The 25,781-nt window shown below is 30.0% G+C and overlaps 4 protein-coding genes and 1 pseudogene across 4 annotated transcripts in view; 1 reads left to right on the top strand and 4 right to left on the bottom strand.

Moving 5' to 3' along the window:
• The window catches only part of LOC126856369 (sodium-coupled monocarboxylate transporter 1), a 216,006-nt gene that overhangs the window by 148,115 nt on the left and 42,110 nt on the right, over positions 1-25,781 (top strand). The window lies entirely within an intron of this gene.
• On the bottom strand, positions 6,376-8,165 carry LOC126856386 (uncharacterized; annotated as a pseudogene).
• Positions 13,323-15,962, bottom strand: LOC126856408 (uncharacterized). The gene is made up of 2 exons (XM_050604875.1): positions 15,537-15,962; positions 13,323-13,663 (listed from the first exon to the last, which is right to left on the bottom strand). Exons 1-2 carry the CDS (start codon positions 15,907-15,909, stop codon positions 13,323-13,325), a joined length of 714 nt encoding a protein of 237 aa, XP_050460832.1. The 5' UTR covers positions 15,910-15,962.
• LOC126856401 (uncharacterized) lies at positions 17,320-19,714 on the bottom strand. Its single transcript, XM_050604867.1, has 3 exons — positions 19,396-19,714; positions 18,665-18,850; positions 17,320-17,936 (listed from the first exon to the last, which is right to left on the bottom strand). Exons 1-3 carry the CDS (start codon positions 19,610-19,612, stop codon positions 17,548-17,550), a joined length of 792 nt encoding a protein of 263 aa, XP_050460824.1. The 5' UTR covers positions 19,613-19,714; the 3' UTR covers positions 17,320-17,547.
• On the bottom strand, positions 22,878-24,512 carry LOC126856424 (uncharacterized). Its single transcript, XM_050604893.1, has 2 exons — positions 24,320-24,512; positions 22,878-23,179 (listed from the first exon to the last, which is right to left on the bottom strand). The coding sequence occupies exons 1-2, from the start codon at positions 24,510-24,512 to the stop codon at positions 22,878-22,880; spliced, it is 495 nt and encodes a 164-aa protein (XP_050460850.1).

The raw sequence follows: 25,781 nt of genomic DNA, 5'->3' as shown, positions 1-25,781 counted from the left end.
CACTTACCTATCTCCTACACTTCTTCCCATGAATCAGACAACATGCAAATATAATATTATCGCACTATCACTGACGGAACAAATAACATACTCTATGCATTGTCTCATATTACGTAGTATAGACCGCCGTCCGATCTATCCATTACGTCAACTGACAAAGTGAGACGGTGAAATGACTTTTGACTTTTGTGACATATACATATATGTGAATAAATAACTAAACGGAAGTATCATATTAATTATGTACACGGAAATAAATATTGAAAACAAACGACCATATTCTTGTAACTAATATAACTTGAGTTAATATTAAGGAAAGTAAATATAACGAAAGATTATAAAATTTTCTCTCTATTCTCTCAAGCAAATATCTCATTATAATGAAAAAAAAAAAAAATAAAAATAAAAAATAGAAATTGCTCCTGCTATTTAATTATTGCTTTTTGTGATGAAATAATGCATAATATTTTTATTTTTGTTTTAATAATTTATAATTTAATAATTTATAATTAAAAATATAATTGCTTCCTCATAGAGGAAGCTTTGTTTTTTGTAGAAAAATTTTTTTTCTAATTTTGATGCCAATGTGTTTAGAATGTTCTAAAATGTCGAAAAAACATATTTCTACAAAATGACGAGTATATGTGTATGTTTGTATGTGCATCAAAGGGCGTGGTTCGATTATCTGCGGTAAATTTTAAGATAATGAGCTAAAATTTTTTATATGAATAAAGTATCATTCAAGGTTGGTTGGTATTGTACTTGGCTAGGATCGATAAAGGGGTTTATTTTTTATAAAATTTTAAATTCTTCAAAAAAAGGTGTTTTAATTTCCGCAAATTATGAGATATTTGTCTAAATTTTTTTATACGAATAGAATATCATTAAAGGATGGTTGGTATTGAATTTGATGAGAATTAGTAAAAGGATTTACTTTTTATGAAATTTTTGAATAAATAATTTTTCAATAAATGTATATGCATGCTGTAACTTCCACAAATTTTGAGATATCAGGCTAAATATTTTTACATTAATTTAATACTAGCATTAAATTCCGATTTGTAATTATGATTACAGGTATTATAAGAAAAAAAGGAAATAAAATTGAGGAAGCCATGTGCAAGTTTTCAATTCGCACAATTTTTTACTTATTTTTCATTTTTATTTTAATAATTTATATTTTTGATAAAGAGCAATATAAATTGCGCCAGCTCCAAAATGATATATACATTTTATTAATTGTAGATTTCAAAATCAATTGTCATCGGGTATGTATAGATATTTTTCAAGAATTCTTCTGGATAGCTATTGCGATAGCTATCGAGAGATAAAGTAACGTAGGAAAGTGAACCAACCGATCCTCAGGCGCGACGTACCTACTTCCGGAACAGGCAACCTTCTTTTTGTCGGACGATACGAACACTTTCATCAATTTTCCTGATCGCGAAAGGGAGCGGGATCCCGTTGATCAGTGGGCTATCTAACGGTAATCGACAAATGACCTCGTGGTTTAAGCAGGTGCTTCCTCCATCAAAGCGACTAAAGGAGATCATCTTGAGAAAATCAAATGCACAACCATAAAGGCATACGCTCATGTCCGCAGAGACGTCTGAGGATAAATTCACCTGCCGTTATTCTTTTCAAATCAGATCGCGTTGCCACCGAAAAGGCACGTGTCGGGAACTTTAAGTAGATGGTCAATGCATTAATGTAGGTTAATCATTGCGCGAGTAAAAAGCTCGGACATGACATGACTTAAGAATCAGCCGTGTATGAAGATCACTAAACGCAACTAAGTTTATGTTAATTTTGAATAAAAATCAAAATATTTAACAAAATAATATTTATATTTATGTATATTTATGCATATAACAGTTAATTAATCAATTTTTAGTAATTTACTGAATAATTTTACTAAACTTTCTAGGAATTCATTTGATTTATATATTTGCACACAAAAAAATCTTTATTTTATTATTCTTACGAATGTTATATTAATTTCTCTTCAAATTCCAAATTAAACCAACCAAATATTTGGGGACTTAAATATAATAAATATAAATGTAATATAAATATAATAAATTAAATATAAAATATTATCTTATAAATTTAACAAATCAATGAATTTTTTAAATGATACATTACATTTTTAATATCGTATTACAATTATTATTATTTTATAAAGAACATACTCATTCACTTGATAAATAAGTGTACAAAACATACTAGATAAATATCCCATAAATCAGTGAATTCGGCTATAAATACTGACATTGGAAAGTCGATGTGAGAAATATCTCTTTAAATAAAAGATGACTATAAATAATTGCGGTCGATTTTAGCATGAAAAGTATACGTGTAATGTAGAAGAAATATAGAAATTTTTGGACCATGACGCAGAAGAAAAACCGTTACGGACCTCGAATATGCTTTATCTATGTTTTTTCAAAGCGATTCGCATATATCTGCTAAATTTTGAACTTGATCGAATACTTGATGAACAATCTTCGATATCTGGTGCCGATGTTTCTTACGCTCTTCAAAGGCCCTCAACCGGTATATTAAGTATATCAGATAAAATGGATTTCTTACACTTCCGGTAACATTCAAGGTCGGTTACTTACTAGAAAGTCATGTGGAAGCTTGGACGATTCTTCAGAAGATTGCGCTACTATCTTACAAACAAAATCGATAAACAATGTAATAAATTGTTGAGACAAAAGTTTATAATTTGGTTATTATTAAACTAACAATATAATATATCACTTTTTATTAAATTAAATTATTGTAATTACTAAAAAATTAAACGATATTTTTTGTTTTTAAATATATCAATCTTGTATGTCATTTTTAATTTAATTTTATTTTAAAATTTTCTTTTATAATTAAAAATTTTATAATTAAAAATACTAAAAATATGAACAATATAAGTATTATCAGTAAAATACATTTTTCCAATGATTGAATAACATTGCAATATATTTTTATTTAAAAATATACATACACAATAATGCGTTATACAATTAACAATCTAAATTCCACGTAACAAAGACATATTTTTAGAATGCGATTCGGTTTGCTGTAATTCAATGTTTACATTCGAATTTGATGATGGAACATTATTGGAAGTTATTTTTTCAGCTGTAGCCTGCCATTCATCCATATACGTCACATCTGTCTTATGAGTAGCATCAGATTGATTTGTGCTTGTTACTAAATCAACATTTTCGGCTACATTAATGAGATTGGGAGATAAATTTCTGTCAAAGATGAAATTTCTTTCTCTTGCATTTACCGTTGTTTCTACCTTTGACTTATTTTTTATCGAATCATCAGTTACATTGGTGTTTCCATATTCATGGAAATTATAGTTTGATATATTCCAATTAGAAGTCATGGAATTTGAGCTTATTTCTGATGATGACTTTTGATAATCCTGGTAATCTGGATAATCGATACTCTCCTCGTTCGAGATAGCTTCTCCTATCATCGGGGTGCGATTAAATCCATCATCTGCGGTTTTCTCCTGAATCACTTTGTCGTACGATAACATCATCGGCCGTTTGTGGAAGCTGCGACCCCATCCACCACCGCCATAGCCGCCGCCTCCTCCTGAAGGGGGACCATAACTACTTGGTGGAGGTGCACCATAACTATCACTAGGTCCGCCACCACCACCACCCGAGGCTTTCGTAAGAAGTACAATTTCTTTGAGTTGTCCTAGAAAGTGTTACCAGGGAAAAGATGTAAATGTTATTGAATGTTTTGCCAAGATATTTAGTTTTGTTGACAGACTTTGTTATAAAAGATTGCTTTGAAAATTATATTGACTTTTTATATTGTTATAAATTACCAAAGTTTGTGATTATCAAAATTTTGTAATAGAGCATCAATGCAGCAAATGTAAATTAGTGCAAGCATTAAGAAATTAATTGTATTTAGATCTCAACAATTAGACACAAAACATAGAAATATTAAAAAGAAATTAATCGTACCACCGCTTTGCCATGGACCGCTGCCTCCGCTTTGCCATGGACCGCCGCCTCCACCACCGCCTCCACCCTTTCCAAACTTGCTCATCAGCATCATCATGGAAATCATCATAGACATACCGCCCATCATCATACTTTTAAGTGCCACCAATGCTATCATATCAAATATTAAAATTATTATTATTTTTAATAAGATATTTTAATATGATTTAAACATTTGACAGAATATAAATAATATTTAAATATAAATAATATTTAAATAGTGAAAATATATATTCAATGCAACAAGAGAGTATGGAAGAATATAATAATAAAAATAATATTAATAACCTATTATTTTAAATTTGACCATCATTAGCATGCCCATCATCATCATCTGGCATTTGCCACACTTTCCACCTCCACCTCCGCCGCACCCTCCGCAACCTTTCTTACCTCGTCCTGTAACAAATTATATTTAACAATTTGACTGTAAGAATAATAATTTCTTAACTAATCCATAAGTTTTAAATATGCATCTAAAAATATTTGAACATTTGTAAGAAATATTTGTGGATTTAAATTGTCCTGAAAATGTTTTCGTATCTGCAATCTTGTTTCGATATTCTTAGCACCAACCTTCCGCAACAGGTGTTTCGTCGTACATTACATCGATTTGATTCTTCTCATGCTTATTGTTCCATCTAGGTAACGTGATACGCAGAGTAAAGGAATTGAAAAAATCATCCAAGCTGCGTTCGATGCTGACTTCCGTATCATTTATGGCTCGACCGTCGGATCTACGGATTGTTTTGATCTTCACCAATTTCACGTCTTGTCCGAGCAGAGTAATTTCCTCGAGGCGGGTTATTGTGTCAAAAAAACGAACGAAACGTTTCTTGATGCAACCGAGGGAAAATTCAATAACGCATTTGCTTAGGTCCTTTACGGGAAACTTTGGAAAACCATCATCATCGTTATTTTTCATAGAATCATTTCTAGAGATTGGGACTACCTTTACGTCGATCTTAATGCCATTTTTTCTGATGTTAAATATTCGACGTTCGACTGGCGCTTTGTGCAATCTCGTATCAAAAATGTAATCCTTGACATTTCGGATCCCATGATTCTCGTACGCATTCGCATGGATCGCGCACGCAATCAATAAACAAAGGACGAACATAGGTTCGCGCACTTTTGCACTTTTGAGTAATTAACGCCGATCGATACCGATGACGCTAATAAATGACGGAGGATAACTTTGAGAGAGGATTGACACTGACTGATCTTTGGATCATCGCGATCGTTTATATACATTGGGATTTATGTCATTCGCGGTATTCTCGCGACGCTTTGTCACGATTGTCATTATTTGCAGTGAGAGACAAGTAGTCTTCTAATAATAAGACTGAAGAGGCGAATCGAAATCATTCATCGAGTTTCAGCCACAACTAGATGGTACATGCAATAATCAAAACAAGTGTTTCCGGATATAGCATTACAAACTACTATATTACACTGACATGCTTATAAAAACATTTCAAAGATGAGACTGAGTCTGTGCCACTTACAAATTAATTACTTAAAATTTAAAAGATCACAGAGATTTTACAATTAATATAAAAACAATCCATAATTAAAATAGATTTAATAATTATGTATATTAATATGTATGTATATATTACTTAATAAAACGTTTGATTATATTTTTTTATTATTATTTTTATATTCTTTGTTTATTAAAGAAAATATGTTGAAATATTTATAATATTTTTTTTGGATATAATGTAACACTATTATTTTTTATCATATTTATAAAAAAAATATTTCGTAATTATTTGTTATATTTTATTAATAAATTAAAATTCTGATGCGTTGCTTTTTATGATTATATTGATTATGGTAATAATTATATTTTTTATTTTAAACACTAGAACCTATTATGTATATGCATTATACATATATGTGTATGTGTGTGCGTGTAATAATATAGATTACGCGCGCCTTGAGAATCGCAACACATTATGATTTGATGCAGGAGTGCCAGCCTGATGGTCGTCGTGGTGAAGGTGGTGGCCTTATTACTTCTTAATCCGTACATTCACCTTCAGACATATCTACGTTTAATCGTAGCAATTACATTAATGTAACAGTAAACATGTGCACTTTTCAGCGCGTGATGAGATTATACATGATGCGTTTACGCTGGCTAGTTAGAATTCAAGGTAATTTCCTCATTTAAACTAACGAAATTCCTGATCACTATCGTTAATCACTATGACAAGCACTTTTATTGCAGAATATTTATTCCCCGATTTATTATACGATTTTTTAATGATCCCTGCAATTATTACAATAATTACAATAACAATACCTTACGTGTGTCTTTACAAATCCTTTTTATTATTACAACTTTAACAATAACAAAATAAATATTCAAAAATCATGTACATCTTGGGCAATCTGCGTGCACGACGATGGTACGCTTTCTCAATAGACATTAGTTAAAAATGCAACGACGACTGTAATAAATATATATATATATATAGGTAACTATAAATAATAATAAAAGTATGATAATTTATGAAATGACAAATGAAGCCAGATGAGAGATCTTAGAGAAGTTGATAAGAAGTGTAATGAGATAGAAAGAGAAGAGAGAAAGAGAGACAAAGAAAAATGAGAAGGAAACATAGATAAATAAAGATGATGAAGACACGAGGCAATGATGCGTTAGAGGATGAAAAGAAACAGCAAGAAAAGGAAGAAACTTGATGAGGTAGAGATGTGCTAAAGATGATTCTGTTGTGTACCAGCCACTATTGCGGACACTATTTCGTCCACTATTCAGATCATCGGGCTGAGATTAATTCTGCAGGATCGATCTGCGGTCGCGCGCGTTGCCGTACTTGAGCACGGCCTGGTCAAGCGAGTCCTGAACGGAATCGAGGGATCTTCCGTATCCGGAGTGTCCGTATCCGTGTCCATGATGCTCCTCCGAGCTATGGGTGTGCGAGCTGGTATACACCGGTTTGCTGACAATTTCGTACGTGGTCTTCTTTTCGCCGCCGCTAGCCAAGGACTTGATGCCGACAATGGCTGATAACATTAGCGCCATTAGACCGGTCATCAAGGCTTTTCCGGCTATCGCTGCCACCCCGGCCATTCCCATTGCCATCATCATTCCCTTCATCATCGCCGCTACTATCAATATACCACCGCCACCACCTTTGTTCTTTTTGCGTGCTATATTAAATATAAAATAATAATTAATATCTCTTAAAACCGGAATAATCGAAGTGAAATATACTCATTCGAGTATATATACTTTCGTAAAATAAATTCTCTGAGTTTAAATAATTTAATTATCTAATAATTATCTAATAATTTGATTATTCACTATTTTCTTTATTTTCTTACTTAGATAAATAATAAAACTAAAATTCTAACCTTCACCATTTTGATTGCTACCGAAACCAAGTTGCGCAAGCGCATTTTCGTTAAAGCTCTTGGTAGCTTCAAAGGTTTTTGGATCCAAAAGTTTGATGGAGATTGAGTGGCTGTTAAGGTAACTGCCGACCTTGTGAGCCAAATAAGCATCCAACCTCTTTTCAACATCGTTCGGGAAGTCCCTTGCCAAATTGGCGACTACTTCCGATACCGGAACATTGGAAGTACTATTCTCCTTGATCACAGATACACCCGGCAGAATACCGATGTTTTCCTGCTCCGACAATTTATCCAAGAAAGACACCACGTCCAGCTTGAGGCACGTGGCACTGTATGACTTTCCGCAATCCTTGTTTAAATTAGACTCCAGATTCTCCCGCGCTTCTTCCACCATTTGTCTCGAAGTGCGTCTCTCGATCTCTGCGCTCACGCATGCCGAAAGAAAAAGTACCAGAAGAAAGAGGAGATGATAACGTGACAATTCGGCAACATGCGTAATTCCTTTCATCGCGAATTTTTCGATGTTTCCTTGAAGTTTGGTCGTAAGTAAGAAGAATTATTTTCCCACGTCCCAGGTCTACGGATCGCCAGCAGCGCGACGATATCCTCGAAGACGCAGGACTTTGAAGCTGACGGATGAGACGCGTTCCGTGCACTGGGCATACCCTCGGATACTTGCAGTATATATAGAGCGAGTCTACAGATAGTCCTTTTTCCTTTTTGCCTTTCGATCGTTTCATACATTCTCCATAGTTGAGAGTATAGGCGACGGAACTCTTTTCTTTGTGGATGTTGAAGAGGAGGCAGCCTCTCACAACCGCCCAGTAGTTACGGCGAGAGGGAGCGTCAAATAGAGCGGAGAATTCGAATCTGAGTCAAATTTACGTAAGAAAAAAAAACATCACCAATAAACGAGTACGATAAATGAGAAAATGAATGCTCATCGCCTCGATACCAATTTAATTGTGTTATCAATAATACGTTAATATATGTGATTAATTATTTTTTAAGCCTCTCTTATCAGCTGTTACTCAGTGTTATAATCTATAAAAAATTTCTTCATCATTCTTTTATATTATTATATTTATAAGTTTATATAATAATTACTAGATAATTTATGAAAAAACTAAAAATAAAAAATTTTGCATAATTAAATATATTCTTTTATGATTATATATATATATATATATATATATATATATATATATATATATATATATATATATATAATTTATAAAAATTTATAAAACTATATAAATATTTATAAGTTTTTATTTACTGTTATATATATTTTATTTTAAAAAATAATAAAATTTTTTACTACATAGAATAATACCTATTATATAACATAAAATATATATAACATGAAACATATATATAACATAATATATAATATAATGTAGAACATACATAAAGTGTCTAATATATTTGATCCAAATGATTTAGAAATTGTTCTTTCATTATTACAAAAATATAATTTTATAAGAATAAAATAAAAGCTATAATTACAGACAATAACATGATATGGAGTTAAAATCAATTGAATTAATCCAAATTAATTCCAAATATATGTAAATTATTTGATAGATGATTGTCGGTATTATCGGCGCTCGATCGTCCAATGCAAGATCACTTTCAATTTCATGAATGAAATCAAGAGGCTAACAAACAAGGACAAATTTTACAAAGTTTGCGAACAGGATGCAAGTAAGAATTGCAGAAAAATTCGTCACGATAAGTATATCGCGAAAATTATTATTGCGAGACGAGGCTAAACGAGACGGGAGTCCTACTTTAAATCAGCCCAGTTTAGCTAGCTTGTAGGAGATCCGATTTTCGCGCGCTACGCTTGAGCAACAGCGCTTCAGACGGATCTGCCGATGTGAAAGTACGAAGTCGATTTTCACGAGCAACTCGATAGGATCTTATCGTGGCATGCACATATGTATCTGTATGCGTTGCACGTCTTGATATGACGCGCTCGCATGCCATGCGGCAGGTGTGCCGACTTAGAACGGAATAGCCTTCTTCTTGAAGCATCCATTTCGCCGTTTATTGCTTCCTTTTTCATGCGATGCCTTCCTTTCGTTAATAATCGCACGATCTCGAATGCGTCACGCTGTTCCTGTTCTTGTCAAGCTCTGCGCGACAAGATTGAGCCAATAGTGGGCGCTTCACGATCGTAAGCATCAATGTAATAAATAGAAAAAAAAAAAATAGTTTGCCTTTATCTTTCTCTAATTGAATCATAAATTTTTTAATAAAAAAAACTGAAATGTTTAGCATTTATCTTCATCGTTAATTAAATGAAAAAATTTATAATAAAAAGAGATATTAAAACATTTGACACATATTCGTTCACGCATTCATTTTGATATTGTGATTTTATTGCCTTTTTCTTATTTTGTCAAACTTCAACTAGAACTATCCGCAGTATAATCTATACTTCCTGGTTTTTAGAGAGTAGACATAAACTGAAACCGCAACATGATACTGTATTTGGGACATTCGATAAAAAATAATGCCATTTAATTTCACAATTCATCATCAAGCAGTCTACGATGAAGATAAATATAAGAAAAAGAGAAAAATTACATATGTTTTATCATATTTTGTTATTTGATATTTAATATTTTTAATATTTGATACAAATTTTTTTTTTTTTAAATACAAATAAAAGATTATTTAAATTAAATTCTTATTATCGCAATAATAATATGTGAAATTTATGACAAAAAATAGAACTTTTTTTTTATTATAGAATACTTAAAAAATAATAGACTATAATATGCATTTAAAAGTGCGAATACAATGTTATTGCGGGAGATACATATGAAGACTATAATTGTGCATTCTGGAACGCTGTAGTTACCCTATTTTCAGTCGAAATTGAGATAGGCGTTGTTTCAAGAAAATCGCTCGCATTTACCTAACAATTTGCCACAATTCAAGGAACATTCACGCAGAATCAGCGATAAACCGTGTCAATAATTTCTCCTTGATAGTTATAGTTCGCAGCACATCATATTATTACATATTGAAATTGTTGAAATATCAATAATGGTATTGTTTAAAATTTAGAAATATATGTAACCTGGAAAAATTGTTTGTACTGGAAATAATGAAACGTCTGAGAGCAATGTATCACATTACTAATAAACGGTACTTGTAACATTTTTATAGACGATTTTTTTGCTTCTGGAAAAGCACAAGCATATAAATTGTTGTTTTGTTTTATAAATGATATAATATTGCGACTATATTTTATTGAGAAAAATAAGATTCCAGTGCTTTAACGACTAAGCTTGACATATTATTTTGATTTTAGACATTTCTACGTTTGTGCAAAAAGTGTTGTTGGATTTATTTTTCTTTAAAATTCTTATAAATCTTACAATAATATTTTTGCTCTTGTTGATAAATAAAATTAGATAATAAATTAACATACGTACGACAAAAGTTATATTCATAAACTTAAAAATATTGTTTATCTACACATTAATCAGTTGTTTAAAATATATCCTGCTGATTAATATATTATTATAATATATTATAAAAATTATACGTATTTCTCTTATTTATATATACATTTATATACATCTATTTATTGTCAAAAATGTCGTAATTTTCAAACCTAGTTTTAAAGAATGACGAATTTATTTTAAAGAAATGTATAATATGAGTACATGTATATAGTGCATATATGATTTATACGTCAAGATGTCAAGCAAGAAGAAAAGAAGAAAGGTGAAATTACTGTTTCTGATACATTTGGTGCTGCTCGAGTGATTGCATAGACCTCGTTAATTCGAGAACGCACATCCGCTATGCATTAAAAATGCATTGCGTGCGTTTATACATACGTTGTGCATTTTTGTCGCGGCAGTTCAAAGTGAATGTTAAAAGCTACAAATTTCTTCTATGCAGCGATTTGTAAGAATAGAGTGATGTAGCGCGATTACGCTGCGGTTTTCTCAATGAGTTACATTTCGAACAACTCGGTCGCTGTTGGCCTAATCATGTCAAGGTGCAAAATAATTTATTGCCGCAATCATAGTTTTTATTTCATATTAAAAAATTCAAATAATGTTTAGAAACTGTACTAAATCATTATAAAATTAAAGATATCGAAATCTACTTTCTTAGCTAATAAAAAAATAATTTTCATAAAATTACATTTTTGTGCTACAAAAATTTAATATATTAAAAAATAATGCATATAAATTTTTTACAACATTTGTAATAAATTTCACGGTTTCTATAAAATAATAATATTATATTTTTTATATATAATTATATTTGAAGCAATATATCTGTGAAATATTCCTTTCAACTTTCTGTTTCTTATATGTGTTAGTTAATATATTAATTTAATTTATCAAATATAAGAAAATATAAAAGTTTCAAGTATAATCATAAAATATTATTATTTTAATATGTGTTTTGTAACCTGCATGTGTATATATATATATATATATATATATATATATATATATAATTTATAATTAAAGAAAATATTTATGTATATATATAAAATAATGAGAAACTATCAAGATACAAAAATTTTTAATTTTTTAAAACTATATACAAATCATTATTTAAAACGTTTATTATATATGCAACTTTATATTTTTTATATTTATAGAATTGTATTTTCAGAAAATTAAAGAGAATATTAATATTATAAAAATGAAGAATGTGTAGAAGTGTAGAGAAAAAATTTGTAGAATTACTTGCACAAAAGTGCATTTATGATTTGACAATTGCAGGCTTATGTCAGGGTATATATTTGAAACTTTTAATGTTATATAAGAAAAGAATAAGTTTGGGCAACAATATTTTCAAGTCTAATCATAGATATTTTTTTGCATATTTTTATTATAATTAGAGATACAGAAAACTAATTATTAAGAATTTAAATAAATAATTTATATTAATATTATTAATAGTATTGTTAATATTTTATTTAAAAAAAATAAATTTTACTATAGAATATGTATATATTAAAAATTTTTACAACTTTATTCTATAAAATAAAAATATAAACTTGTGGCGTCTTATGAACAATAATATACATTAAAAAAAATATGTCTTTCAGTATGAGAGTTGGAACCTGCGTTCTTCATTGACTTTGCTGCTTCTCGACAGTGCTGTCCTCTCAAACAGTTCATATATACCCATATTTGCCGTCCCACTCCTCTTCAATGACTCAACTAATCACAACCGATGCCGTTATTCCAGCTCCCACTAAGAAGGCCACGGCCATACCTTGCCACAGAGGAAGTGGAGAACCACGTGGAGGCAATGACCCACTGACCTTGATACTTACGCAGCATCGAGGGGGAACTCGGTGGACCAATCGTAGCTACGATCCGCTTTTCTACCTTGCTTGGCACAGTAACCTCGTTTCCTTCCTCTTCCTAGTTCCCCATCTTCATCCGGTCTTTCCCCCACCATCACAATAGCATTCTATCTTGTCTCTGTCCGTGAACCTCCATCTAGGTCATTAGCCTTCTCGTCTGGCTGACTGAGTAACCCGTTTATGACTAGCTATACATATATATCCACACGTACATACGTACATATTATATATATATATATATTAATTATTTAGAATTTTCATTAAAAAATAAGTAAAAAATAATCTTTATTATCAATCTGACATTTAGATCGAGCATTAATATGACATATCTGATTTTAGTAATTTATTGACGCGACATTTTGATAATTCACGTAGATGTCACGACATCTTTTATAATTCAGTCAATAATAACAAGACAATAATCAAGACAAAATTGTATAAAAATGACGATTTATTTTATTTTATATATAAAACAAGTATGTGCCAGAGACAAGCAATAAATAAATAAATAAATGAACAAGTGGCAAGGACATTGCATTTTATGGAATGTCTTGATATGGATATTGTTCCGGATATTGGCCGTTCAATTCCGGTGTCCAGCCTTTGTAAGGTTGATTGACTTCTTGTTCCGATCTATGCCAGTGATCGTGATGAATTTCATGCGGTCTCACAATGCCATAGCTGACTCTTGGTGGAGGCGGTGGTGTAAGGAGGGCCTTTAAGCCTATGGCGCCGGAAAGCAGAAGCGACATGAGACCTGCGCCCAAGCCCTTAATGCCTATCAGACCGATTGCGGAGATTACGATGGGCAAAATAATTATTGCCTTTAATTTCAACAGAAGTAAGAGTGGAATAATCATCTTCTTCAATTTTGTACGAGCTGTAAATAATATATCATATATTCTTTTCTGCGAATAATTGTATTACTTGTTAACATTTTTAATTAATTATATGCTCTAGTCATAGTGTATTTAATTTTTAATAATTATAAAAGAAATACATAAGAAAAGAAAGGGTGAGATATGTAAAAGTTAAATTATATTATAAAAAAGGCTTTTAATCTCGAAACATATATAAGATTTGTATTGAATATAATAAAAATGTAGAGCACACAATTAATAGATAAATATTAGTAATTATAGGATGCTTGGGATCGAGGAGCATTTCTAAAATACTTTAATTGATATTCATCTTCCAATCTACTTTCTTCGACATACGACACTCTCGTTCAAGGTCTTTCTTAAACACCTTGTAGTAGCCGTCCCAGAAACCCGGAATCCCACCAAACCTATCAAACGGTGACCCACTTCTTATCCACCCCCACCTTCGGTATGTGTTTTCGCGGATATGATAGAAGTGGAACACATCGTTACAGCTTTCTATGAATGCTCTCGTTTCGCTCTCTCTCTCTCTCTCTCTCTCATCTCGATTTCTCAGCGCGTCTATCAATGAACGTTAATAATATATATCTGAATTTTTGAGTATTTTTATACTCGCACGATACATATTTCACGTATTGTGAATATAAGAGTAAAAGAATTTTGAAAAGAAATTTGAAAAAAATTTATAAATATGAGAAAAAAGGATGGAGCTATGCTAGAGAGATATGGAAAAGGAATGAATGGTATTTCGGCCGCGACCAAATGGAAAAGGAAGATGCAAGTTATACTTTCCAACCAATGAATACTGAGATTCATGGACTACTTAAACCCCATTGGTAAGACTTTAGAAAGGTAAGGCGCTATAAGTTTGCGCCCATGATGTCGAATGATGTATTCATACCAGATCGGGACGTTAGGCAAGAACAAGAAACTTTTGTGTTAGATCTAACACAAAATCTTAGATTTAATGCTATTACTAATAACTTATCATTATTAAAACGTTTGCGGAAAAATTTAATTTTAATTATAAGAAAAATGGAGCTTAAAATCAGATTATGATAGATAGTTTTTCTTTTTTTTTAATTAAATATACAAAAATTTAATTTATACCATTATATATTAACTATATGATAATGAGAAACACTGTTTAATACAATTACAAAGATGTAATGTAGAAAATACTATGTACAATAATTATAGTATTAAACAAAATTAAATTTATAAATTTAATAAATTAATATATGTTTGTTAATTATTATTCTAAAAATTTATATAAAACTAAAATTTTAAATATTTTAAATTATTTTGTAATGCCTATGAATATATGATGTATCTACTATATTATATAAGCAAATATTATTTATTATAATATAATCTGTAGTAAAAATCATTATTCTTTTTCTCTCCTTTCTGTTTTCTATTATTATTTTTTTTTCATCTACTCTATACTCAAAGTTTTAACTATTTTTTTTTTAGTTTTGTATATATACATATATGTGCTATAAGCTAGAAATATATGTGCCAGAAAAAATTGTTCTTTGAATTTATTGAAATAATTTAAAAAATGCGATCTAGTATAGATTTTATTGATATTAAATATTTTACGCCATCAAAACTAGATCACATTTTTGGAATATTTTCAATAATTCCAAAAGATGATATTTATGACATTATTAGCATATTTTCCTAGATTATGTTAATCATAATTTTGTTATATAAATTTACAAATTAAGAGATAAATGCTCACAAGTTTCCAGTTTACAAATTTGATAACATTTCTTTTTATTTGTTAAACATAAAACGACGCTAATATTTAGTTTTTTTTTTTTCTCTTTGAGCATTATAGTAAGTTTTTTCTAATGTATTGTTTACCTTCGGACGCTCCGTTTGTCAAACTTTTGAGTTCTATGTCGATATTCTTCTGGCCAAGGGCGCGCCCGAACAAACCGGCGGTTGAAGCATCATTTGGGAGATTAATTTGTATTCTTCGAGTTTTTAAAAATCTCTCGATTCTGCTCACAAGCGGATCCGCACTCTCTTGCGACGAATTTCCATCTTCCGGGATCTTCCTCAGCGTAACCATATCACCATAAATATCAATAGTGTCCTTCCTGTTGAGCTCGTCCATCGCCCTCGTGAGCTTTTCTTCTAATTGCTCCAAACTATTTACATCTTTTTGGTTTGGATCGGATATCACCAATGTCACGAGTTGCAGCGCCAGGAGGATGATTATTCTCGTCTTCATTGTCGCGAAGTGCTTTATAGTGCAACTTCGAAGAAACGTTTTTGACTGTTTGGCCCCAGGACAATTTTTCTTTTATACAATTCCCAATCGATGAGTGGTGGGGGTCATGCTGAACTATTTGGCAAGCAACGTACAAGGGCAGCGATGTCAAGAATTTTAATTCTGCCGACTCTCCGAAGAACGAAACATGAACATGCACGGCACAAGAATCGCGTGACGTAGAGTACACCGGTACAAGTAAATTTTCCTTTTACTCATGATCACTTTCGGATCTATTCTTCGTATTTTTTCAGACTCAAACATATTTTCCAATTAAAAGTGAGATCTTGAATCTATTTATTTTTACTATAGTTATACATTAATTTTTATCTTGTATCTTTTTCCAACAATTTAATAATATTTATTAATTACATGTGTAAAATTATCTAATTAAATATCTAAATTAAATATTTAATTAAACAAAATATATTTTTATAAAACCTGCATATGTAAAAACGTGTGTTTTAAGTTTAAAAAGTTTCTTATTTACAATGATTTGAATTAAAATTAAATATAAAATTCAATTTTTTAAATTAATTTGAGACAAAATAAATTTATTTTAACATAAAATTTTAAAATATATAGATATATAGATATTTAATTAAAAATTAAAGCTTAAAATTCTATAATTAAAATATTAGACTTTAAAAGTATAATTATATTTTATCACGCTCAATTATTTTTTTCAACACATATTCTGCAACGTTGCATAAATTTATTGAAAAAAATCTATTTGATTAAGCAATTTCTCATAAAAAATTTTACATTTATATATATTTAGAATTTATTTGTGCTACATATGCATATAATAGTCTGAGCTACAATTGGCTTTGAGCAATTATGAAATTATTATTCTTTATGTTAATTATATATGCGTCATCGTCGTCGCATTTCACGCACTTTCTGGTGAAAATTAGATTTCCGTGTCTCTTGGTGACACGGTATGGTATGTAAAACCTTGTGTCCCGAATCGTGCAGTCGGAAGTCACTCGAACAAGAGAAATGGAACAAGCGACAAAGATGACAGCCGAGGAGAGAGAAAGACCGAGCAAGACAAAAGTGGGAGTGTAAATGACCTGTAGGTATGTCCATATCCGATTGGAATCGCATATGAGCTCGAGGAACGACTTTGATTGCATGGCAAATTGTCATCATTTCGCACTAACAGAAAATAATCACGTATGGTATTTTCTATGCACCTTGCTGTGTCGAATATTTGCGACAATAATTTCTCTGAATTAAAACTTTAATTTCTGCATGCATTCTAAAAGAGAAACAAATTTCTTGTGTTAAACGATAAATTCTTATGTCTATACTAACAAAAAAAAAAAAACGAAACAACATAATCTTAAAAATATATACAGATATATATATTTTTCATGAATAATTTATTAAGTACAAATAGTTAATTATTTCATAATGATATACAATTGTTCAATAATTTATATAGTCGATAAATTACATTATGACGTACACACATAAATACTAATCTAGCAGTCGTAGGTGGGTCCGATGGCTTCGAGGAGATGTTCTGGCCCCGCGAGATATGGCTTTCGGTAATTTCATAATTTTACGGAACACTCGAGTGAGAAACCTCGTTTAATTTGTGTCCTTAGCAACTGATGGTGCGTGAGCAGAATATGCCAAATTTTGGGCCCAATTGTCGATCAGCTTCTCGTCAGCAGTGTTGAAGCTCCTGTATCCTTGATGCAATCCTGGAGAACCAGCAGCGGGCCAATTTCCTTGAGCGGCTGTGTCATAAAATAGAGGTGCCGGATTCTTGCCGAAGAAACTACTTGCCACGTTGCTACCACCGAAAAGCTTCTGGAATGCCACGATGCCGGCGACAAGCAGAGCAATTTTACCGAAGAACAGGGCTTTCAAAGCCAGCAGGCCTAAACCGCCCAACAAAATCGGCACCAACGCAAAAATCTTGAGACCGGCTGCGGCGATCAGTGGCAAAACCATTTTCTTAATCTTCCCACGTCCTAATTAATTTGAGAAAACAGTTAATTTAATTAATATTTAGAAATTATGAGATTTTATTGTATAGTCTAAAAAATACGATCATTAATTATTATTAATTAATTTGATAAGTAATTATTAATCAATTATTTTAATAAGATTGCTTTGATGTGCAACAAGATAAAATTTGTTATTAGCAATAATTATAATATTAATTATATAAAATAATTAAATAATTATAATAATTATAACTTATTAAACACTTGCTAAATAGTAAAATAGGTATCGATCATTGATACCGATAAATTTAACATGGCATGTACTTACTAGCATGTTAATAGCAAGTTTTTAATGTATATAAAAAAAGAAAGGTTTAAATTAATAAGATAAATAATTTGCATATACATGCTTGGTAAATTTAAAAATTAAATAATATTAAATATATTTAGAGATAGTAATCAATGTGTGTGAGAATGTTACATTCTAGTAAACAACGCGGCACAATAATTTTTTCTCGAACATTTTCAAATATATTTGAGAAAGAAAGTGAATCTCTCACGCTTCCTCAAAGAGAACGAGTTTATTCCGGAACAGGTTTGACGCTGTACATATAGATATCACGAAGGTGAAAGGTATGCTTATTCATTTATACTCATGACATCGCGAATCCGTGACGTTCATCGTCTAGACATAATTACGGAATCATAGACGATTGCGTAATCAAAATATTTAATGGAGACCAAGGACTTACCTTCAACCAGAGCACGAGAGATTGATCCTTCGGGCATGCTAAGTTTCAAGCTATGACTCTTCAGGAAGGAGACAGCTGAATCATACAGCATGCTAAGAAGTTTTATCGTTCTGTCGGAGCTATCGCGTGGTAATTCATTCATGATCTCCATCTCGGACTTCTCTAAACTCTTGCCAAGGCGCTCCACTGTAACAGTCAATTTTTTTTTTTCATGGTAAGATAATAAATTATTAATTCTTTATACAAATTGTTATCTTTTTGACAGTATTTCATAAACAAAATTTAATATGTATTTATATTGTATTAATCAATTATTAATTTTATTAAATTTAAAAATAATTAAATAATTTCTTGTATAACATATTCCTTTATATCTTTTATATTTATATCTTTAATATATTATATTTATTTAAATTTAAATATCTACTCTATAAGTTTTTTCAATATTAATTTTTAATACATGTATGTGTGTAATATATATATATATATATATATATATATATATATATATATTATATTTATGTTGTTTAAAATTAATATTGTGCAATATTAACATAGTATATGTATAATCTTATAATATTAATTATGTTAAAAAAATGATATTTCATCAAAATTAAATACTACTAAAAATATGTATGAATAACATTCTGATTTTTTATCAAGTCAATTTTGCATTCTTTAAAATTCAGTAACTCAATAAATTCAGACATAAAATAAATGTGAAAACTTACTCGGTAAATCTCGTACAAAAGTCACGCCATCGACGATCTCGATGTCGCTCGATCGAGCCGCCCTGTCGAGAGTGCTGATCGTCTTGACGAAGATGCAACTGAAGAGAGCATTGTCGTGCTGCAGACAATCCAGATCCTGGGATGGCTGCACGGAAACGTTCGTGGGCCCAGCTACGACACACGCAGCGAGAAGTATCAGTGCCAGCAATTTGTTCATCTTCGTCGTCTAATCACTCGTCGAGTCGTCGCGGTACGGATAACACCGGAGAAGCAGCAGCCGGAGAACTACTCTCCGGAAAATTTTCGGAACAAAGTGTGACCTGGCCCTGCGTCGCTTCAATCTTTATAGGTGTGCACCATGTAGAGGAACCCTCCTCGATATCCCCCACCTCTGGCCGACGACAACGTGTATGACGATGTGTGAGACGAACGACTCATCATTATAGATGTCTCGGCAATGGCCACCTCCCCAGAAAACTTTCTTCGATAATTTTTTAAACAAACGCCGAGAGGTGCGTCACCGTTTGGGCGGACCTAGAAGTCGTTCCTTTTAACATGGAAGACATCACTAAGTTTATCACAATAACCACTCAGTATTTAGGTCAGTAGGGGAGATAATATCCATCGGGAATTTTAGAGATTATTTCTATATAAAGAAAAGACATTTGACAAATTTGAATAAAAATCTAATCTTGTTTAATTGAAAGAAGCGTGATTTAATTTTATAATTATGTTTATAATCGCAGTTTTTATTTTAAAAGATATAAAACTTTTTTTTTCCCTCTCTTTTATCGAAATTGTAGATTTAATAACATTTTGACAAACGGCACTTTCTACATTTTCTAACACACATTCAGCAGATTGTATAGAGAATCGACAACAATGGAGGTGAGAGGTTTTGCATACATTTCGCACCTTACTGCCATTCACGATTGCACGATGTTTCACGATATACGGTTTTCTTACAAATAGCGTGTGCGTATGCATTTAGGCGGCACTTAATGTTGACAATTTCTAGTAATAATTTATCTTAAGATTATGAAATAAATAAATACACACACATATATATATATATATATATATATATATATATATATATATATATATATATTGCATGATATTAAATTTTAAATTTTAACAAAAATATTTAAAACTATATCAAACAATCTGCTTAATTGCAATATAATAAATTAATTTAATTTAAAGCTTCGTATAGTAGCATTTAAAATTTTTTTAGACACCACAGTTCTGCATCCTTTGTAGAATGGTTCGATGCATTCCCGTAGAACCACGTGCATCAAGCTGGCTTACCTTGACCCAGACACATGGTCATAATACGTGAACTACAGATTACATCTTCGACAGGTTTTCTGATATAACTCAAGCTAATAAAATTTTTTACTCGTTGACTTTTTTGTTCACTCATCATTATTTTATTATGTCACTCATTATTATTTATTATGTCATTTCATGTCGTAAAATATCGTGTAATATAATTGAAATTTAAACAGAGAAAGCAATCGCATATCCGAATTTGTCTTAAATTGTTACATGAGTAAGCAAGGCTTGTAACACACTTTCACTGTAAAATAGAAAATTAATAATTAATTCTCATGATGACCACACTACTTTTCTTAGCTTTGTCATCTACTGATCTTATTAAAATTAATGCTAAAAATATATGTCGAATTAACAGACATTGGTGTCACATGACGAAACAATAATCCGCAGTAAAGCCATTATGATGTTACTTTTCAAGTGGCAACTACTTAGAAAGGTAACAGATAACTTATTCGCGGGAGGAATTCCATTGTGCTCCATGCGAATCTGTTTAAATATTTAACAGGTATGAGGGGACTTTGTCATCTTCGTGTAACGGTATCCGACTTGGAAGGAGCGGAGACAATTTTGCGATTAATTTTCTGGGTTATGAGTACCGTCGGTGCCATCGTTTACTTCCTCTACTACAATAAAGAAAAATATGATATTTTAGAGGAATTTATAAGCGATCTTTAATTAAGACGAATTTGTCGATATTTTAAAAATATTTAAAAAATTTTTTAAATATATTTTTTTTTTTTCAGAAAATAAAATATTCTGCTAACTTATCTATTGTACGATATAGTTAAGAGTTGACATAATAATTAAGGCATTTTTACTTCCGTATTTAATTAATGTAAATTATTATCAATACACAATTTTATATTTTGTTACATACTCTACTTATATTGTAAACATAATATAGAAAATTACACAGTAGATAAAAACCCTTTAAGGGCGTCTTCAACTACGCAGGGCTTAGAGAATTGAAGGTCGACAACCTATATTCGGGTCAGAAGAAAGTTCCAACCTTATCTTTATTTTTTCCCGTCTTATTCTTTACATGAATGGGACTAATGATTCCTTTTCTCGCTTTCTCTCAAACTTTTCGTCGTACAATGTATGTATATATATTGTTTAATATTAATATTTTACTTATTTAAATAATACGCAAATAAAAAATAACATTATAACATATAATACAGATAACATATATTAAAGATAAGTTACTATATAACAATATATTATACGATAATAAATAAATATTTTTCTTATAATAATTACAATTATTTTTTTCTTTACAATTAATAGTTATTAATATATATAATTAATATTTGTACTTTAATTACATTAATTCATACACATCATAATTGTAACTGTCAAATTTATATTGGAAACATTTTGTTAATTTTTTTTATGGCTGAATAATTTAACTATGATGTAGTTACCCTGGAAAATGGACTCGCTGCTTACAAACTAGTTCCTTGCGGAATCAAGGAACTTTCTCTCTCGCTTACATCACGTTAGTGAAATGAGTCGGATTACATTTGGATAACTTATCTTAAAATTTCTCTACATTACTTGTATATTGGGATATAGTAAATAAATAAGCTTTGTACGCATTTATATCTTTCTGCCTAATAAGTTTCCATTGTCTCTCGCAACTTTCACAAATGTATGCATTCGATTATCGTATGTTGCAGTTAACACAATTAGCATGGACAAGTAACACATTTCCGTCGTGAAATTCTCTTTCAGTGATATCAATTCGAATGACAGAGACTTTTACAATACTTGGTATATATATATATATATATATATATATATATATATATATATATATATATGATAACGTTTTTTTAATGTATACATTATATTTACAATGTGTGGACTTAATTTTGTTATACTTGAATACTAAAATAAATAATTATTAAATAATTATTGAGAAATTATTGAAAAAATGCTATATTAAGATTACAAAAAAGAATAAATAAATATTAATCTTAATTTTTTATATAACATTGTTTTTTTACAACTGTTTTATTAAAGTAGCAAGTATCAAAGTATAATTAATATTCTTAAGTACGACAAATATTTATATAAAAATAAAAATGAGGAATTATAACAGAAAGAGTTTTATGTTATAATGTTATTAATTCTTTTTACTTCTTTTTACGTCGTTCTTTGTAAATTCTATAAGGCTCAAACTCTTGTATATTATCAATGTAATCATATACATCCTGTCGCCTATACTTATTGACTTCGTAGTTGCCTTCCTGAGCGACTTTTTTCAATCCAACTATCGCTGCCAGTATTAAACTCATCAAACTCAGCATGACGGCTTTTCCACTTAGAACAGCCAATGCCTTCAATGTCAGAGGCAGTAGAATTGATTTTATTAGTATAAATCCAATGATCAAAGGTATAATATACTTGTTCAACTTAACCTTCTTTTTTTTACCTTCTGCAATTAAAATAAAACAAATATTCAGTAAATAAAAATCTAGATATAATAAAATGATTATATGTAAACGTATTATATAATCTTCACATTTACATTTTTTTATACTGTATATAAAAAAGGCATTGTTATATGTATTACATGTTCTCTTTCTCAACGTATTGTACTACATTGCGTGTAACGTTCTATTAATCGCGTTGGTTTAAAATATTATATTGAATATCGTAGAAGAATCTCTTGCTTTCTCGCGAAAACCAGGATGGCAAGCTTTATCAAAGTATACTTCCCTTATTAAGTATGATCATCATGGAAGTTAATAAAATGAAGTAGAGTAGAAAGAGAGTATTTATGTTTTTATACCGGGAGACTTCGCGTCGTAAATTCAAAAGCATCACATTTAATGGACAACATGTGCAATTACACGCTTCTTTAACGGCATTTGATTAACACGCGATGTCTTATAATTTCCTTTCGCTTTAAATTATTCAATTTTTTGATGATTAAGAGTTTAAAATATCGTATTATAATATTAGCCGTCTTGTTAACTAACAATTCTTTTTTTAAATATTTTATATAATTTGCTGCAAAAAGCTCATAGTTGCTATTTTAAAAAAAAATTATGTATTTAACAATGTATACCAAAATGCAATTAATAGTTTCGCAAGCACAGTACTTTGATACTACACTGTACATAAAACAATTATATATAATTTTTTTTCTGTTTATTAAAAAATAAATTTTGTATTGTTTTGATTTCTTTTTGTTTAACATTAATACAGTTAAAAATAAAGAATTTCATTTGTAATAACAAATAAAATTCAATTTTGCATTTAAAATTGCATTTCAATTATTTGTGTATATTAATTTAATATTTATTTTTGATGCTTGATATAAAAAGATATAAATTAAAATGTTATTTATTCAAGATAAGTAAAAAATATGTTTTTGCTAAGAATATTATTAAATGCTGATTAAACTTAACAATAGTGAGTATTTTAATAATATTATTTTTTATAGAAAATTATTTTCTACTTATCTAGAATAAAATAAAATCTGAGTACCAAGCATCAAACATGCATTAAAAAAAAGAAAAGATTATTCAGTTATTCACAAATATTTATTGTTGTGTATGTATTGATATACCTTCTACACTACCGTACAATTTCGAACCAGGAAAAAATGCGTCAATGGCATTTAGAAAGCTTTCACCAATCCAATCTAAATTGTCTTTAGAACCGTCGCTTTGTAGCATCTCTCCATCCAGCGTGTTCATTGATTCTGATTCCTGCGCTGCGACGAAAACGGGCAGTAAAATCAGCAGATACAGCAGAAGCATCTTTCTAGCATCTGAAGTTCTTCTTTGTCTTTTTTTTTTTTTTACAACAAACTCTACAATCACGTTTTATCCCAAAAAACGAAAACTGCGCGTATCTCGCGATCGCAACCGACTTGTCCGCCAATAATATTTTAACTGACATTCATGTCAAACCGGAATTAGTTTATATACTAGGATCGTGAAAAGCTCAGAGGAGGAGACTATTCATCTAACCTGGTACTGATGCGTAACGAAGGATTCAACGTCCACTCCGGCACCATCTCAGTTATAGTCTACATTGATCATTGGGTCGTTATTTATGTCGGCCACTCTTGACAAAGGATCTTCCCTAGAATATTTCGACCGGAGTAAATGGATCATTCTCCCCGTCAAACGTCCTCACCATCATTATTCTCTGTTGTGAGAGTATATGATATTTATTTGTTTCACATTCGAATAGTTATGGCATAAGAAAAGTACTTCTTCCAATCCTCGCAACTTGCGGTCTGTTTATCACTAAACAATAAATAAGAAGTAAATGAATTTATGCTATTTTATTTTGAAAGCGAATATATAATTAAATAATATTGATTATTGTAACGGTAATAATATATAATTAATTTGCTACGTAAAATTAAATTGTCATATAAATCTCAATTTAAATGACAAAACGTTAAAAGAAATGAATTAAATAAATAAATTAAAAAATATGTATTAAGATACACATATACATATTATTATAGAATATAGCAAAAATTATAAATATTACAGATTCTGTTTCAAATCTTATTGTAAATTATAAATCATCTAAAATATGTTTTTTGTTACGTAGTTACATAGAAGTTAAAATAATGGAATCAATTGATTTAGAAATTTTAACAAATAATATTACTAAATAATATCATTTTTATTGCAATATATAAACTTAATATTAATTATTAATTATACAAGATAGTTTGCTATTTTCTAAGAAATCAGACTTATTAGTAAATAAATATTGCAAAAAGATTTATTTTTATGCCCATCAATTAATTTATTATATGAGAAAACTAATACATATCTGATTATGATGATCAAATATCAAAGTAATAAATATATGTACATAAAAAGAAATCTTTGTATGTAAATATATAAATCTTCCAACAAGATATTACAATATTATATTGATAAATTTTTTATTAATTTAAACACACAATTAATTTCAATACAAACGCATTTTCATCATTGAAAAAAATTAATCTTTTTTTATAAATTACAAAAACTAATAAATATTGTTGAAAATAATTTTAA

This window comes from Cataglyphis hispanica, chromosome 18 (genome assembly GCF_021464435.1).
Source record: "Cataglyphis hispanica isolate Lineage 1 chromosome 18, ULB_Chis1_1.0, whole genome shotgun sequence".
NCBI classification, from domain to species: Eukaryota; Metazoa; Arthropoda; class Insecta; order Hymenoptera; family Formicidae; genus Cataglyphis; species Cataglyphis hispanica.
This window is presented reverse-complemented; position numbering and strand designations above follow the sequence as displayed.